Below are 17,963 nucleotides of genomic sequence, written 5' to 3'. Positions count from 1 at the left end.
ACCTCTGGTTTCTCCCTGATGTTTCCCTGATTTTCTCCTATGGTTATCCTGCCATGCTTAACTCCAACCCCCAATCCATCTCTCCAGGATAATTTAGGGTTTATATATTATTATTTATATATTTTTTCTTTGTTTTTGGAGCCAGGAATCCCTTTATATCTCTGACATGGAGAGTGAGACCCCAGTAACATTCCCATTGTACTTACACCATTTCAAGACAGGGATTTAAAGGAAAACAGCCAAGGAGATGATTTTCCCCATTTTCCCCCCATTTTTTTGGAGTTCAGGCTCACTTCCCACTGAATTTAACTTGTAACGTCATCAGGAATTTATGCAACAAACCAAATTCCAGTTGCTTGTTTATAACTGCACTTGGAATTGGATCAACTACATTTGGAATCACCACACAGAGAAACACTTCTCAGCAGAGAAGAGGATTGTTTAGACTCAGATATGATCTTTCCCATCTTCCAGCACTCCTTGACTTCGAGGGAATAAAAACCTTTAATAACTTGGGATGAATGTCCTCTGAGAGCCAAATTCCCTTAATGTTGGCTGGAAAAGGCAGGAGCTAGTTCCTAGTTGCTGCCACTTTTCCCTTTGGTGTTTGTGTTACTGTCTCTGTTAGAATAATTCATTCCCATAATTTATTCCCAGATTTATATGGAAAACTTCTTCCCAGATTTACCTGGAATTATCTGGAATAGGATAATTTGGCTTTAAAAACACCAATATTTAGAATATCCAAGTCTACTTCTCTGTTCTTCCCCAGGTCCCAGGGCCTGAAGTACCAAATCCACAATCCTAGGTTTAATTTAATTAGATTTGGGGTAGTTTTCCCTCTAAAAGCCCAGGAATAGGCCCTTGGAGTGTTCCTTAATTAAGAGCTGCCGTTAGTCCTTAAACACCAAAACTTTGGAAATGCAGAGGAGAATCAGTTTTCCCTCCCTCCTCGTCCATGCTGAGGGTCATTCCAGAACTTCCTCACCTTCTGGCTGCTGGATGTTGAGATCCCATTTACATCCTGCTGTGTCTTCCCACTTCCCACAGGGAATGGTGTTGTCTGCTGAGTACATCAAGAAGAAGTTGGAGCAGGAGATGGTGCTGTCCCAAGCTTTTGGACGAGATTTGGTGAGTACGAGTTGTCTCTGAACAGAGGATGAGATTTCCATAGAAAACTGGGTTTTAAGGGAATCTCTGTGTCCCTGAGTCTGTTGCATTCATTTCTCAACTCTTCCTTTAATTCCTGTCCCTCTGGATTTCCAGCTAGTTACTCATTCGTGGAATGGTTTGGGTTGGAAGGGACCTTGAATTGCATCCTATTCCACCCCCTGCCACAGGCAGAGAACATTCCACAAGATCAGGTCTCTCCAAGCCCCATCCAGACTTCCTGCAAGGCTATTTTATTTTGGAAGCACCAATACTGCAGAGCTCCTGATTATTTTCCTTTTCCTGAGGCAAAAAATCCCACGTGGTGGCAATGAAGGACAGGGAGCATTAAAACTAAATCAGCAGGAACTAAAATCCCATTTCTATGGAGATTTTCAGTGGAATGCCATGCTGACTCTCCCTGTGGGCACATTCCTGGTGGCAGGGAGATGTCACAGGACTCAAGGGAGATGTTGGGAAGCAGCTTACCTTGGTTTGTATGATGGGAATAGTTGTTGAAGTGCTGCCTTGGGATATTTGGTGGATGGAGGGAGAGATAAACCAGCATGCAGCATTTTGGGATGGAGCTTCATTCCTCTCTGCCTAGAAAGGGAAAATGGGAGTTGTTCCTGTTACTCAGGAGGAATTTTTCCTGGCTTTGGGTCCATAAGTTCCATCTCACGTCCCACTAGCTGAGGACCTTGTTTCTGACAGCTGCCAAGGACAGGTATTCCAGAGAAAAGTATCCAGTGAGGTGTAGAGACACTGTGTGGGCTTGGGTGTTATCAGGAGGGGCAAAAGGCTCCCATCAAATCCTAAATAATTGAAACAGCTGGTGTGCCTTTCCTTTTTCTTCCCATCTTCTTTCTTTCTTTCAGGGAAGTCCCAGTAGGCCAAATGCAGAATTCCAGAAGTGAATGAATTCCAGCCTCCAGTGAGGCCGTGGCACAGGTTTCCCAGAAAAGCTGTGTCTGCCCCGTCCCTTGAAGTGTTCCAGCATGGGCTGGATGGGGCTTGGAGCAACCTGGGCTAGTGAAAGGTGTCCCTGCCCATGGCAGGGGTGGAATGGAATGATCTCTCCCTTCCTTTCCAACCTAAACCATTCCAGGATTCCGTGATGATTCCATGATTCAGAGCAAGCAAGGAGAGCCATTCAGCTGGAATCTGGAGTGCTCATGTATAGAAACAGACTCCAAAACTGGGGAGAGAGATTTGGGGGATACATTCAATTTAATTGCCAACCTGACCTGGATTCCTTGTTGCTTCGATGTTTTTTAGGGAAGAGGAACAAAACACTATGGCCTGATTGTGGTTGGGCATTCCCTTGGAGCTGGCACAGCTGCCATCCTGTCCTTCCTGCTGCGTCCCCAGTACCCATCCCTGAAATGCTTTGCCTATTCCCCCCCAGGTGGGCTGCTCAGGTAGGTGTTGGGATACATTGGATCCTGCTTGTGGGGCTCTAGGGAGCAGTGAAATGGACAGGCAGCCTGGAGAAGCTGAGTGTTCCCTCTGGGATATAGTTTGGAATTCAAGTTAGGATGGCAGATGGCTGCTTTCCCAAATATTCTGGTTTATAACTGAATTATCCATGGCTCTAATTTTAATGGAAAATAGGTTCAATTTCCTTACTCTGTGCCCAGTCCCACTAATAAAGGAGCTACTTGACCAAATGCAGGTGTCTGCAGCAGCTGATCCTGTTGCTTGGACTCCTTTTCCAAAGAAACTGGAGTTGGGATGTGATTTCTGTCATTCTGCAACCTAAAACTGGGTCACAGGGATGGTTCTGGTTTCTCTCCCTTGGCCATGGGGCAAAACCAGGGAGAGATTAATTGTGAATCCCTCCCATTATAAATGGCCACAGACCTTCTGGTCATGTCATTCCCAAACAAAACATCCCATTGGATTGCTGGGAGGTGAGGGAAGGCCTTCCTAGTTGTGACAGGCAGCATGGGGATCCTTGGAATCAGCTATGGATCGTGAGAAGCTTCTCATGGTAGTTCCTACGTCATATTCCAGGAGCAGCCAAGGGTTTTAACCCATCCTGCTGCTGGATCTGGATGCTGGCGTTCCTTGTAGTATTCCCATGTCTTCTGCAGCCACAAAGCTGCAGAGGAAGATATTTCAGGAGAGTTGTACAACCTTCTGCTCCAAACTTCCACTCCTGGATCCCTCGGTAGCTCCTGACTTGTGTCATGCCCAGGATCATCCCTAGGTCAGTGAGGCAGCCTCTGCCCATGGTAACTGGTTGGGAATATCTCCAGGAAACTCAGAGTGGGAATCTTGATTTCTTTCTTCTTGTCTTGGAAGTCAGGTTGCTGCAGAAATTTGCCATCCGAATTCTCCCAGATATTGGGGTATGTCATCCTACACTGTAGCCTCAGGAACACAGAATATCTTCTTCCTTGGCCGTCCCGCCATTCCCAAGCAATTAGAAAATGACCGAGGCATTGAGTTCAAGCATTTCCTTTCCCAGCTCTATCCAGAGTCATGTGCAGGGGAATGGTTGGGCCATGGGATGTGGAGATCAGGCTCTTTTTCCACAAGGCGCAAATCCCCAAAGCCTGGAGCAGTTTGCATTTGGGTTTGTGCCCCTGGTTTCCCTGCCACCGAACTGGGAATGAAACACTGTTTGCTTCTTCTTGCTCCTGTTTCTCTTCCAGTGAGGATGCCATGGAGTATTCCAAGGAGTTTGTGACTGCAGTAGTGCTTGGCAAAGATCTGGTGCCCAGGCAAGTGGAGAAGTGTCTGAATTTCTTGACGAATCTCTGCTGTTCTGTCCCAAATCCTGTCTGAAGTGTTTCCTGTCTGAAACACTTGGATCATCTCTGTCTCCAGCTTCCTCATTTTCCTGTCCTTGTATTGTTCCCTGTTTATCATCCTGATTCACTGTGTTTTTCCTGGACACCTCTGTTGGGTTTTTTTTATGTGCACATCCCTCCTGTGTGAAAGAAAAGGGGGAATGTCCTACCTCTGGAATCCTTCCTTGTGGTACCTGGAATATCAGGTGTGCCACCTTTCTGGTTTCCTGTGTTATCTTGGCTGTGTCCTGGATGTGCTGCCACCTGATTTAGGGACCTGATTTGGGGACTGATTTGGGACCAGTTTGTCCCAAAATCCCTGTTCCATCACCTCATCTCCAAACCAGTTCATTCCTTGTGCCTTGCCATTCCTCACCTTCCTCATCTCCGGGGATACGTTCTGCTGAGCAGAGATTTGGAGCAGGAGCCAGGCAACCTGGGATTTACCTGGATGCCATGATCCTGTCCATCCTGTCATCTGCTCAGTGGTGTCATTCAGCTCCAGAACACTTTTCCAACTCACCTGTTCTGTGCCATCTTCTGTCGTCACCTCCCTCCTTCCCTGTTCACTGATCTTACCCTGGTTATTGTCCCGGTGATTCCCTGGGGCCTCTCACTCCTGGCTCCTGCTCCTGGGTGATGCCACATCCCACCTCTGCAACCATCTGCTCCATTTTGTGTCCTTTTAAATACAATGCCTTGTTTTTCCGTGCTCTGTATCCTCGACCTGTTCCCTGCCCAGGTGTTGTGAACACATTTCCCCCTCTTACATAATCCATGATTTTCTTCTTTTCCAGACTCACTTCTTCAGAATCACATCTCCATCTCTTCCAGAATCATGTCTTCCTTTTTTCCATAACCACACCTTCTTTTCCAGAGTAACACCTTCCTCTTTTCCATGATCACATCTTCCTTTCTTCCAGGATCGGGCTCTCTCAGCTGGAGGGATTTCGCCGGCAGCTTCTGGATGTTCTCCAAAGAAGCACCAAACCAAAGGTAAGAGGGAAGAGCCAACACCTGGAGACATCTCTGAGCAGGGATAGGAAATTTTAGTGACAGGAAGGGTGGGTTTCCTCCAGGTTTCCTCAGGATCATTATTTAGAGAACCAGAGGAATGATGGAAAGAGCTGGAGAGCTCAGTGAGATCATTCCAGCTCACTTGCTGAAACTTCACCATCACAGATCCCAAATAACCAAGCAGGGAATTTTCTGTCTGAGCCTCTTTTAAAGTCTGTATTCCAAATGTGGCTTTTCCTGGCCAGTTAAAACTGGGAACAGGCTGGAAGTACAGCAGCTACTGTGCTTGTTGGAACACTGGGGTGATGGTGTTCCAGGATAAATGGTATGCTCATTTCTTGGAGATTGGAAATGTGGGAAGTTGTCCCTCTCCAGTGTACCAAGATGGAAAAAACCATAAAATACAAAGATTTTTAGGGATAATACGTGATGGAATTTACCTGGAGAAGGTATATAACTGGGAAAGGAAAATCAACTTTCAGAAACGCTTGGATCATCTCTGTCTCCAGCTCCCCAGTTTTCCTGTCTTTGTATTGTTCCTTGTTTATTCCCAGTGTCACTGTGTTTTACCTGGACACCTCTGTTGGTGTTTCACTGATCTTCCTTAGGCAAATCCCTTCTGTGTGAAAGAAACAAGGAATATCCTGCCTCTGGAATTCTTTAAACTTCTCAAGTCTTATGAGGCAATTGTGCTTTTCTTTTCTTTCCTCAAATCCTCCCTCCTCTCTCTCTCTCTCTCTCTCTCTCTCTCTCTCTCTGTCTCTTTGTGGGAGCAGTGGAGGATCATTGTGGGGGCTACCAAGTGCATTCCCAAATCCGAGCTCCCCGAGGAGCCAGAGGAGAACTCGGTGACGAGCAACCGGCTCTGGACACATCCCAGTGACCTGACCATCGCCCTGAGTGCCAGCACCCCCCTGTACCCCCCTGGCCGCATCATCCACGTGGTGCACAACCACCCTGCCGAGCAGTGCTGGTGAGTCTTGCAATTCCTGCCGGGATTCCTGATGGAAAACTCTCCCTGACACAAGGAGAAAGGGGTTTTTTCTTCCCCGCTGTCTGACGGTGACAGTGGTTGTGCCTGTGCTGGTGGAGTTGTGGAATGGTTTGGGTTGGAAGGGACTGTGGAGATTCATGGGCAGGGATGCCTTCTACCACACCAGGTTGCTCCAAGCCCAGTCCAGCCTGGACTTGAACACTTCCAGGGATGGGGCAGCCACAGCTTCCCTTGGAAATCCATCCCAATTTTCCAGTCTCACCACCCTCACAGGGAAGAGTTTCTTCCAATATCTAATCTAAACCAGCACATGGAATACTGGAATGGTTCAGATTGGAAGGGACTTAGGATCACCCCTTTCCACCCCCTGCCATGGGCAGGGACATCTTCCACTATCCCAGGTTGCTCCAAGCCCATCCAACCCGGCCTGGAACACTTCCAGGGATGGGGCAGCCACAGCTTCTCTGGACAACCTTTGCCAGGGCCTCAGCACCCTCATGGGGGGAATTTTTTTCACAATATCCCACCTAAACCCTAAACCCTCCTCCAGCTTAAAGCTGCTCCTCCTTTTCCCATTATTCCAGGCCCTTGTCCAAAGTCTTTTTCCTCTTTAAATGATGATTGGATAATCACATCCCTGTTGGATAATGCAGGATTTTTGGAGCAATATGTATTTTAACAGCTCCTCCTTCTGTTTTTCCTCTTTTTCTCCGTCTACATCTTGCTGTTTTCACATGCCAAAACACTGCCCTGCTCTTCCATCCCATTTTCCCTATTGTCTGGACCCCTTTTCCAGCTGCTGTGAGCAGGAGGATCCCACCTACTTTGCCATCTGGGGGGACAACAAGGCCTTCAACGAGGTGATCATCTCCCCAGCCATGCTGCATGAACACCTCCCCTACGTGGTCATGGAAGGGCTCAACAAGGTAAGGTAGGGAATTGCCATCCCAAAAAACACTGGGAAAGGCCGGCCTTGCCCTGGAATACTGCTGGTTAAATACACCAGGCCATTTATTTTGGAGAAGAGGAGGAAAGGGTCAGTCTTGCACAGGGTATTGGAGTGGAGTGTGGTGAGGTCTGGGAATGGAATTCCCAAAATTCCAGATGCTCCTCTTTCCAAATTTAATGTCAGAATAACATGAGGTCGGTGGTGATGGTTCATTCCAGGAGCTGCCATTAAATTGTAGCCCAGGTGACATCCAGGGATGTGTCAGGCTTTATCCATCTAATCCTCTAGCTCCCTGTGCTTCCAGAAGGCTCTGGGAAGAAAGAGACCAATCCAGCTGTTTGAAAGCCTCCAGTCAATCCCTGCTGTTCCTCTGCTTTCCTTGGACAGGTCTTGGAGAACTACAACAAGGGGAAAACAGCTCTGCTTTCGGCAGCCAAAGTGATGGTGAGTCCTACAGAAGTGGATCTCACCCCGGAGCTGATATTCCAGAGCCAGCCCTTGCCCAGCTGCCCCTCCGTGCAGATCGGAACTGGAGCCATCCCAGCAGACAGGAGGAACAGCAGCACCAAGTAAGGAGAGACTTTTCATGGAATAGTGGCTCCAGGTGTGGGTCCTCTTCCTCTTGGGGCATTGTGATCCATATTAGTGGGACAGATCCATGGGCGGCCTTTGTGGGAGTTAAAGCTTCAGGATTTCTTACAGAATGTCGGGGGGAAAAATCCCGTGTGTAGCTTAGGAATTTGAGTGCAGCAAGGTCAGGAAAAGGTATGGAAGAAACTTCCTTTTTTCTCTTTATCCAGACAGATGGGGTTTTCCCAAGGTAAAACTTGGAGCCAAATTTGGTTTGGGTTGGAAGGAATTTAAGGATCACCCAGTTCCAGCCAATGCCATGGCCAGGGACACCTTCCACCAGCCCAGGTTGCTCCAAGCCCCATCCAACCTGGAAGGAATCAGGGATAGTCCACAGCCTCTCTGGGCAGGGCAGGATTTAGTGAGCCAGGAAAAAAGAGCAAGAACTGGAGTTTGCAGAGGGAGAATCCATTTGTAATATTTCCAGCTGGGAGGACGGAGTGAGAAGAGATTCCCTGGAGCTGTGGATGCCTCTGGTTGGAGGAACTATGTGAGGAACCCTTGGATCCTCTGGCTGTTCTGGGATTCTGCAGCCTCATGTTCTCTGTTTCCCATTGCAGGAGCAAATCCCATTCGGAAATCAGCCTGGAGGGATTCTACGAGACGAAGCCACTTTCTCCCGTGCAGAAGGACCCCGTGGAGCTGCTTCTCCTGGACACTAAGGAACGTCTCTCCGTGGAGCTCCAGGACCGCCGCGCTCCTCTGGCCACCATGGAGAGCCTCTCGGACAACGAATCCATCTACAGCTTCGATTCCCGGCGCTCCTCCGGTTTCCGGAGCATCCGGGGCTCCCCCAGCCTCCATGCGGTCATGGAGAAGGACGAGACGCACTGCTTTTATATTGACCCCGTTATCCCTGAGGAAAACCCTTCCCTCAGCTCCCGGACAGAGCTGCTGGCTGCTGACAGCCTCTCCAAGCATTCCCAGGAGACGCAGCCCCCAGAAAACGTCCTCAACAGCGGCGGCACCACCCCCCAGCGCCGCTGCAGCGCCGAGGGCACCGGGAGCGACGGGGAGCACGTGTCCTCGTCCCCTCGGGAAGAGCCGGCGCTCCACAATGGCCGCCTGGCCGATGTTCCCAGTCCCCAGGTACTGGAATTCGCCGAGTTCATCGACAGCCTCTTCAACCTGGACAGCAAAAGCAGCTCCTTCCAGGACATTTACTGCATGATGGTGTCGGACAGCTCCAGCGACTTTGCGGAGATTCCCAAATCCGTCAGCGACCAGGAGATCCTGCTGAGGGCGCAGTACGAGCCTAACTTAGTCCCAAAGCCCCCGAGGTTGTTTGCGGGCTCGACGGATCCTTCGTCGGGAATCTCCGTGTCGCCTTCTTTCCCCCTTAGTTCATCCGGAGAACTCATGGATATCACTCCCACGGGTGTGAGCAGCCAGGAATGCCTGGCCACGGACAAAATCCGGACTTCCACCCCCTCCGGACATGTAACCAGCCCTGCCAAGCAGGACGATCTCATGATTTCAGCCCTTTAGTGCAGGGGAAAAGGGGTGGAATGATCCCAGTGGGATAATCCATGGAGGAGGCTGTCATCGGGCAGTTGGGATCAGAGGAGACAGCTGGAAAAATCCTTTCTGGGGTGACACAGTGGTGGTGTCTGGAGGATGGATTGTGCTGGAATCCTGTGCTTGGAGCTGGGAGAAGCTTTGCCCCACGGGGCCTGAGAGGGTCTGAGGCACTAAAGTTCCCTACCTCAGCCTGTCTCATTCCAGAGGCAGATTCCTTGCCCTGGGGCACCTGCTGAGTTTGGGAGTGAGATACTTGGATAGATGGAAGCAGGAGGGGGCCGGGCCAGATCCCTCCCCTCGGGACTGAGCTGGTGGTTTGGGAAATGAGCGGATTGAGACTTTGGGCCCTGTTGCACTACCATGGATCCGGCCCAAGATCCAATTCGGCACACTTCCATGGGGATTGCTTTTGTAGGACACTCCTGTTTTAAAGCCATTGGGGCTGTATTCCCCGCAGATCCAGTCTCCCCTTCCCGCCAGGCACAGCAGGAATGGGGCTGGCACCATGGTTTCTCTCCCCTGAGCACTCCTGAGAGGGAAGGACGCTGTTCCCAAGAGCCCAATCCCTCTGCCACATCCCTCTTTTGGCAGAAAGTTCTCCTGGATATCACCCCCATCACTCCTCGGTTCCCTGGACCCCTCCGAGCTGGCGGCATTCCTGCGGGACTGCCAGGATTCTCATCTCAGAGCTGCATGGATATGGATGGATCAACTGCAAAATGCACCCAGCATTATTTTCCAGGCCCCTGTGGAGTCTGGGAGTTTCTCCTGGATCCCTGGGGGTCCTCACACCACCCATATGCAGCATCCGCGGATCAGTGCCAGCCTCTGTCCTTGGGAATTCAGGGAAAAGATGGACTTTTTCCCAGTGTTGCAATCTCTTGTATGTTTACAGAGCTGCTGAGCTGGTTGGAAGGTATTTATTAAGGAAATAGGGAGGCTTTCCCGAAGGAAAACCCATGGTCATCCTCTCCTTCCTGTGCTGTTTCCTCTGGGGACTGAGGGAAGAGAGGATGAGCAGGCAGAATTCCAAGCCCCCTGCTTCCCAGGTGGCTTGGATTTGGGGGTAACTGCCTGCCCCCTCTCCTTCCCTCTCCCCACCTGCACAATTCCATGTAGGAAAGCTTGAGCAAGTTGTTAGGAAAACTACCTGAGCCTCTGGGCCCAGAGGAGCCTGCTCCGCCTCTCCAGGCAGGTTTTCCAATGATGGGAGCAGGAGGAAAACTACCTATCCTAGGAAATGAAACATTCTTGGGACCTGGAAAAGGCCTTGAATTGCCACAACTCCCCCTCAAAGCTCAGCAGTTACTGATGGCTCTCCCCGGAGCTTCATCTTCCCTCCCTGGAGAAGAAATTCCTGGTTTAACTTCCTTAGAATCCTGTGGTTGCTCCCTTTTCCCCTCCTTAGCAGTGCTATTTCCATTGTGGGAGGATGCTGTGCTTTCCAGGAGCTCAGCTCCTGGCAAATCCCAGGTTTCCTGTTGTCCATGTGGACTCCAGAAGCCCCAGGATGGGTCAGAGCTGTGCTTCCCGGGAGCCAGTGGGATCCGATGCCATCGAGGAGCACTTTATAGCCGGTGTGCATTGATGGAAATAACCCTGGGTGCACGGAATTCCACTGGATTCTGGGTCCAAGTGCTGATATCCCACTCCATCCAACGTGGGATGCTCCAGCCCCTGCTCCTTAGCTGTTTCAGAGCCTTCAGAAGTGCTTCAAGTGGCCAGGAAAACATTATCCTTGTGGTTTAAGGTTCCAAAGGTGACCTTTCCCTGAGTGGAATCAGGGAATCTAGAGGAGTCCCTCTAGATTCAGAGGGATTTGGAGAAGGAAAAATCCTTTTATTCTGAGCAACCAGAAGTTCTTCTTGTTTTTGTAGATCCTTAAAAAAAGGAGCAGGGAGCAGGCACAGCACAGGGTAGGGAGGAATTCCTGCACTCAGGAAACACTACCGAGGTGATTTTTCAGGAATACGCACAAAAATCTGGGAAGATTTGAGGGGAAAAGGGGAGCTGAGAGGCAGGGAGGCCGGGGCTAGCGGGCTAGCTCCCCTCCTGGCCCAGGAGTCGGGATAAGGAGCTCATTCCTGCCCTTCCTCCTGGCAGGAATTAACCCTTAGCACTAAGGCAGAACTTGGGATCTGCAAAGCACTTTAAAATCCTAAGGAAAGGGATCATCTCTGTCCCTGGGAGCGACATGAATACCTGGGATTAGATGGAACTACTGGTGGGAGGTGCCTCCAGGTGAGGAAAAGTGGGATATCTCCCTCCTAAAATGTGGGAACCTGCTGACGTTCCATGGCTCAAATGTTGCACTAGAAAGTCCCTTCCCTGATGTTCCTCTGCCGTGTCCTGGAAGACTCAATCCTTGGGTGACTCCTTCCTTCTCTGTGCCATTGGAACTGTATCCCATGGGAATGGCTTACCCTTGCCCTGACAGGAAGCAGTCTGGAATGCTGCAATTTTTTAGCTCTGTGATTACTGGACTTTGGAAAAGCCTGGAAATACATAATTCCCAGGAGCTGGGCTTGCCACAGGTCAAGGAGTAAAGGCACAAAAGAGCCCCTCGAAGGTTTTCATTGTATCCCATCATGGATAATTCCTGGTTTTTGCTGACAAACTGATCTGATCCCAGTCCTCTCAAATGAAATCCACGTTCTTGGAATTATTTCTGCTTTAAATGTCTCTGTGTCTTGATCCCAATCACTGTGTCTTGATCCCCAGCATTCCATGTCTCCATTCCCATCACTTCTTTGCTATCTGGGCATTTGGAAAGGCTCATCTCCCATTTCCTCCTGGAAAAGCACACCTGGAATGCTGAAATAAATGTTAAAGCTGCAGCTACCTCCTTCATCTGTACTGTACAAACTTCCTGCTTTCTCATCCCTCTCTGTCTTTGGGAATACGAAGCATCTCCAGTTTTCCAAATCTCTTGGCTTCTGCATCTTCCTCTTCAGCTTTGTGCCTTCAGATCTTCGGATATTCCCATGGTATTCCAACAGGATGTTCCAGCCAGTGCCTGACAGGCTGGAAGCGCCTGACACCGCAGATCCCAGACTGGCCAACAGGTCACCCATTCCATGCCTCATCCTTAAAATCCATTCTGATCCTTCTTCCTTGGACTGAGTGACCTTTAAAGGTCCTTTCCAACACAAACTATTCCAGGGGTTTCTTGGCAGAGGAATGGAGCTGAGGCTCTTCTGCACCAGTAAATTGATTTTATTGTTGCTTTCGTTGCAGCAGTGCCAAAAATTTGGGAAGGATCCTGCAGTGCTGAGGATATACTGGCGCTTTCCCAATATTTATCATTATTCCTTCTCCTTCAGGGCTGCCTTCTTCAATTGGGATATTCATTTCCTCGTAAAACATCCATCTTTTCTTTGCTCCCTATTCCTCTCACCTATTTCAGGAGGCACCTTATCCCTGTCTTCTCTCAGGGTGCTGATGGTTCATTCCACATCCTTAGTAGCACATGGGAAAACTATTCCAAAGCAGTTAAATGGGATTCTTGGAACTTTTTAGGAACTTTTTTCCAAAGCAAACAGGATTTGTAGGAGGTATTTTGGTCTCTGCAGAGGGTGGTGTGGGTATGGAATTCCAGTGATTCCCAGTTCTGTTCTTTTAGGATGTTAGATTCCAGGAATAGTTGATGGTCCCAAGCAGGATTGAAGTGGGAAATGTGTTTCCAAAGGCATGTAAGAAGGAGGAAAAGCTCCAAGCGTGGGGATACTGGATCTGTATCTAGCACATTCTCCATGCACTTTGATGTTTTCCCAGCTTTTGCTGCTCTTTTCCTGCAGGCTGATAATATTATTTCCATGGAATCGCCCACACAGCTTTCATTTACAAATTGGGACATAGGAATAATCAGGATTACCCCTGGCAATGGGAATTAGGTGGGATTAATTATTGCTGGAATGGGTGTGTTTGATTGGATTTGTGTTTTGGGGCTGTATCCAAGAATCTTCATTGAATTTCCATGGGCAGCAGAGTCCTTCTGTGTTTGCCTTGGGAATTGCTGGGCTGGAGCTCCCCTCCATGCTGGGTTTATCCTTATCCATTCTGGGATATCTTTCCCCTGGCAGTAGGACATTTTGGCTTTGCAGGATGGGAGCAGGAATATTTAATTCCTATGGGTTTAGGGATAGTGGTTGTAACTGCAGCCTTTGAGGAACTTCCAAACGTTGCCCAGGGAGGTGTGGATTCCCCATTCCTGGAAATATTTCAGGCCAGGTTGGATAAGGCTTGGAACAACCTAAGGTAGGGAAAGATGTCCCTGCACATGGCAGCAGGTGGGAGCTTCCAAATGATTCTGGAATTCTGTGATTCCTTGCTTGCAGTATTACGGTGGTGCAGGAAAGGGAAGGTTGGAATTCCAGCAGCACCTCTGCATGGATTGCTCTGCTGAGAAATTCCTCTGAAGGAAGCAGTTGGAAAGCACTGCCTGGAATTGGGCTCGTTGCTTTGTTCCCAGAGCCTGTGCAGTGCTGATTTTTGGGAAGAGCCTGCTGGATTTCGGGAAGAGCCTCATTTCTTGTGCCAAAGCTCCCTCTCATGGCTCCTGCATGGAGGAAGCAATGCTGCATGGATCCTGCTGGAGGCAAACACTGCCCATCCTTGGCAGCTGGGGAAAGAAGGAGAGGAGGGAATATTGCAGCTGGAAGCAGGGATCCAGCCTGGGAGTCCTCTCCAGTCAGATCCACAGGGGAGTTAGGGATTGAGAAGGGATCAGAAGGGGGATGGATCAGCAGTCACTGATGTCCTTCCCCTTCTTCCAGCTCCAAGGAGCTGCTTAAGGGCTGGAAATTCCAAACATCCATGGATTAAGGCAACTCCTTGCTTTGTCATAGGGAATTACCATCAGCCTCTGAGCGCTTTGCTGTCTCCATTCCCATTGTTTTTTCCATGTTTTTTTAGTTCATACCTGTTGTGCCTTTGTTCTCCCTGGCTTCAGGTGCCAGATTTCTGGGATCAGACATTTCCCACCTTCCTTTCCCACTTCTCTGGGAGTACGGAAGCATGGCCTTGCTCCCGAGCTCTCTCCCGTTCTGCCTCAGTCAGGACTTCCCACATCTTCCCACTTTTCCCTGCTGCCTGAGGTCGTATCCAAGTGCCAAAAGCAAATCTTGACCTGAGGCAGGCGATTTCCTCCAACCCACACTGCGTTTTTTCCTGGCTCTGGAGCAGCCCCCTGCCAAAGGTAAGCTCCCCTGGGAATTTTTCCCTTTCCTTGTTGTGTCCAATCCCTCTGACATCATGTCACACCATGCTCTGTGTCCCGACTTTCCCACCTTCCCTGTGGGATGAGATGAACATCTCCCGTCTTCACCTCTTGATTCCTGAAAATCCTTGCAGAACAGGAACAAGCCTTGACGTTGTTTTTTCTTTGGATTCCACTTCCCTGCTTCCTGTCCCGGGCTTTGTGCAGTTCTGATGGCTCAGAGTCAGAAGGCAAGGGTGGCACGGTCCTGTCCTGCCGGGATATCCAATTTTGGGAAGTTTGTGTGCAAAGGGATCCCGGCAGGGGTTTTTCCTCGGACACTGCCACACCCTTTGGGTCCTTTCCCGGGATGTTCCCAGCACTTGGTGGTGGCTGCAGCTCCAGCTTCCCACCTTTTCCTCCACAAGTCCACTCTTGAGCTCCTGTCCTGGCTCTGAGTGGAATTCCTAATGGCACAGGGATATTTTGGAATGGGCTGTGCCTCCCTTTCTGGAATGTTGTGCCCTACGAGCCCCTTTCCTTTGGCTCTGCCTCACTGGAAAAACCCTTCCTGCCTGTCACCTGTGTCCCATCCCGTGCTGGGGCAGCTCAGAGCAGGATACCTCTGGATTAATTTCCTGCTGGATCCTAATTGCCTTCTTAGAGCTGAAGCCTTTGGCATTTTTGGGAGAACCAGCCCTTCCAGAGAGCTCTGAGGCACTCCCACTGCTTCTGGCAGGGCTTGGAGCACTTGGATATTCAACTGGGGGGAGAAAACAGCCCAGCATCCTGCGTCCCCCGTGCTCATCCCAGGAATGCTGCCCTCAGAATCCCTGCTCCGAGCTGCCCCAGCATGAAGATTCCAAGGAAACTCAAGCACTCCTCATGTGCCCTTCATTCTCCATGTGACTTATTTTGTACCTCTGTACAAAAGATCTGAACTAATCCCGCTGTAAAGAAAGATCCGGATGAATTATAACCTAATTCCAGAAACATGGATGTATATAAATTTTCTGTATATTCTATGGCACTCTGTATAAAATGGATGTTGGAAGCATGGCTGGAGTATGTGACTGTTCCCAAGGATGTCTTGGACACGGATGGTTGGGAGTTGCCTGAGGGTTTCTGCCTTAAAGGGCGGTGAGTGAGTTGGAGAGGTGGGAAGGACACCAGGAATTGGGTGTGTGGCTCTTGGGAAGGATCCAGGGAATCACTGCGGGTTGGCTGTTTCTTCTCCAGCTCTCTACTCTGGATCTCAGCCTTTGGAGTGGGAAAACACTTGGAGGAACATCCAGAAGTTGTGGATTTGCCATCCCATGGTCAGGTTGGAGCAAGCTGGAAGTTGTCTTGGAAGTAGAGGAAGGTATCCCTGCCCATGGCAGGGATGGAACTGGATCTTTAAGGTTCCTTCCCACCAAAACCATTCCAGGCTCCCATCCCTGGAATGGTTTGGGTGGGAAGGGACCTTAAAGATCCCTCTCCCTTGAGATGAGTTCTAGGAATCTCTCCTTTTGTGGAGAAGAAAATTAAGGAAGGAACCGGATGCTTTGAGTTATTCCAAGTTAAATTCAACCTGTCCTATAAAAAGAAGGATTTTAGTGCAAACAGGGAATTTTTTGGGAGTGGATGGGAATGATGGGGATAGAAGAGTGGCATGTGTGCTCTCTATTGGATATTCCAGCCTGAACAGTGTGGAGATCTCCCCTTTGGATGAATATGAAAGTGCTGAGATCCTTCTGTGGGCTGGGTGAGTCCAAACTGGGATTTTCCCAGTGTCTCACAGGACACAGCTCTGGAGTTGTAAAGCAGAATCTCACTGCCTGAGAGCTGTTCCCGGCTGAATAATTCCACATAATTCATATTCTGGAAAAGGGAGAAGCTGCATTCATGGCTTACAGGGTTGGGGAATAAGGGCAGGAGAAGTCCTGGAGCTCACTGACCAGCCAGGAGAAATCCAGGGAGAAAAGGAATGCCTGGAAGTATGTAATCCTATTAATGGCTGCGTGGAATTGTTTTTATGGCTGCTCCTGAAGGGACTGTCAGGGAATTAAGAGCTCAAAGGTGGCTGAACTACTGAGTTCCTATAAAAATGCCTATAAAAAGTGCTGGAATGTTGAAGTGCCTGATGTTTTGGGATGGTTTTGTGGGATTTTTGTCCCTACCCGGAGCTATATCAGCCTCATAAAAGGATATTGGCTCTTCTGGAAATCCTTCCTCTGCTGGGGAAGGAAAACATCCAACTCTGGCTGCTATCCTTGGATAAACACGGAATAATCCATGTTTAGGAGAGGCTGCTTTAATTCAGTTTTTAAGGATGAAAATATATGGATGTGGACACAGCAGGAATGGGGGATGCTGCTATGAAACCTCTTAAAAGCCTTCCTTTGGGATGTAGTCATGTTTTCCAAGGAGATTCTCTGGCTGCTGGGTGTGTTGGTGACCTTAGGAAAAAAAATCCAGCTTATTGAGAAAAGTTGTTTCCAATCCATTGACAAAAAATTCAGAACTACAGAAAAAGCCCCCAATTTTCCAAATTTTTGAAGTATTCCCCAGCAAGCAAAGAAAAGGAGGGAAAATAATGGAAATATTTAATTAACTAAAGCTGGCATCTAATTGTTAATTAATTCAATGGAAACCAGCATGGCACAAGTAGTACCTTGGGGTTTTTCCAAGGATTCCAGGTTGTATTTCCTTTGGAAAAGAAAGGAAACGGTGATCTGGGGGTGATGGTCCAGATGTAATTCCTGGCCTCTTCCAGCAGCATTTGCATTTTCCTGCCTCCTCAGCAATGTCTCCTTATATTTTCTAGCAATCTGTACTCATCCTTTCCACCACAGAACTTCCTTGGAAAGCACATCCAGCCCTTGTGGCCTTGTTTGTCCCGGTAGAGTGAACAGGGGTTTTCCATGGAGCCTGGATGTCCGCATTGGGAGCACGTGGGTGACACTTCCTGGCTCCAGGCCTGGCTTGAGTCCTTGTGCTTCCAGCTCCAGAGGTCTCCCAGGATGTTGAGGTCTCCCAGGACATGTGTTCCTCCCTGAGGACGGCCCTTTATTCCTTTATGAATCGATGGAGGTGTTCTCGCCGTCTCGGGAATGAACCCTTTGGAGTTAATGGATAACCTGGAAGGGATTGATCCGCAGGGTCTCCTGCCAGGAGGAGATAACGGAGGGAGCTCTGCTTCCGCCTCCAGCAGGCTATGAGCTTCCCTGGGGGTAGGAAGGGATTTCCCAGAGAAGCTGGGGCTGCTTCATCCCTGGAGGTGTCAAGTCCAAGGCTGGGAAAAGCTTGGAGCAATCTGGGATAGTGGAAGGTGTCCCTGCCCATAGCAGTGGATGGAAGGGAATGAGCTTTGAGGTCCCTTCCCACCCAAACCATTCTGGGATTTGGGGAATTTTTACCTGGATTTTGGGGTGGTTTGTGAATAGGAGATTCCAAGTCTTCAGCGTCTCCAACAGTGACACAGCAGCTTCTTCGGGACCTGGTCCCACCAGGAGAAATAGATCTTCTATCCAATGAATATCCCTGGATCCCTGACCCCTGCTTGGCTGAGCCTCCTGTGTGAGCCGGATCAATGGTTCCGGTGCCCTTCCAGACACTGAGGTGTCCATGCTCAGAGCTGGTGGAAAAAGGTTTAAAACAGACTCCAAATCCTTCCAGTCGTTCCTGGGAATCTCAGCTGGAGGTTGGGATGTGGGGAGGGATGGG

General features: G+C 49.4%; 1 protein-coding gene across 6 annotated transcripts in view; it reads left to right on the top strand.

Annotated features, from left to right (window-relative positions):
- Positions 1 to 16,352, top strand: part of DAGLA (diacylglycerol lipase alpha) — a 57,659-nt gene extending 41,307 nt beyond the window's left edge. For 5 of the 6 annotated variants that reach the window (XM_058846329.1, XM_058846304.1, XM_058846312.1 and 2 more), the window contains 8 exons: positions 1,051 to 1,131; positions 2,428 to 2,570; positions 3,810 to 3,878; positions 4,871 to 4,943; positions 5,741 to 5,937; positions 6,755 to 6,884; positions 7,295 to 7,476; positions 8,098 to 16,352. In XM_058846329.1, the coding sequence (XP_058702312.1) occupies positions 1,051 to 1,131; positions 2,428 to 2,570; positions 3,810 to 3,878; positions 4,871 to 4,943; positions 5,741 to 5,937; positions 6,755 to 6,884; positions 7,295 to 7,476; positions 8,098 to 9,025 (1,803 nt within the window). In that variant the 3' untranslated portion in view covers positions 9,026 to 16,352. The remainder of the gene's footprint in view (positions 1 to 1,050; positions 1,132 to 2,427; positions 2,571 to 3,809; positions 3,879 to 4,870; positions 4,944 to 5,740; positions 5,938 to 6,754; positions 6,885 to 7,294; positions 7,477 to 8,097) is intronic. The other variant, XM_058846346.1, reaches the window with a different exon arrangement.
- The last annotated feature ends 1,611 nt before the right edge of the window (positions 16,353 to 17,963 follow it).

Source organism: Poecile atricapillus, chromosome 1 (genome assembly GCF_030490865.1).
Source record: "Poecile atricapillus isolate bPoeAtr1 chromosome 1, bPoeAtr1.hap1, whole genome shotgun sequence".
Lineage (NCBI taxonomy): Eukaryota > Metazoa > Chordata > Aves > Passeriformes > Paridae > Poecile > Poecile atricapillus.
The sequence above is the reverse complement of the archived record's forward strand: the minus strand, read 5'-3'. Positions and strand labels throughout refer to the sequence as shown.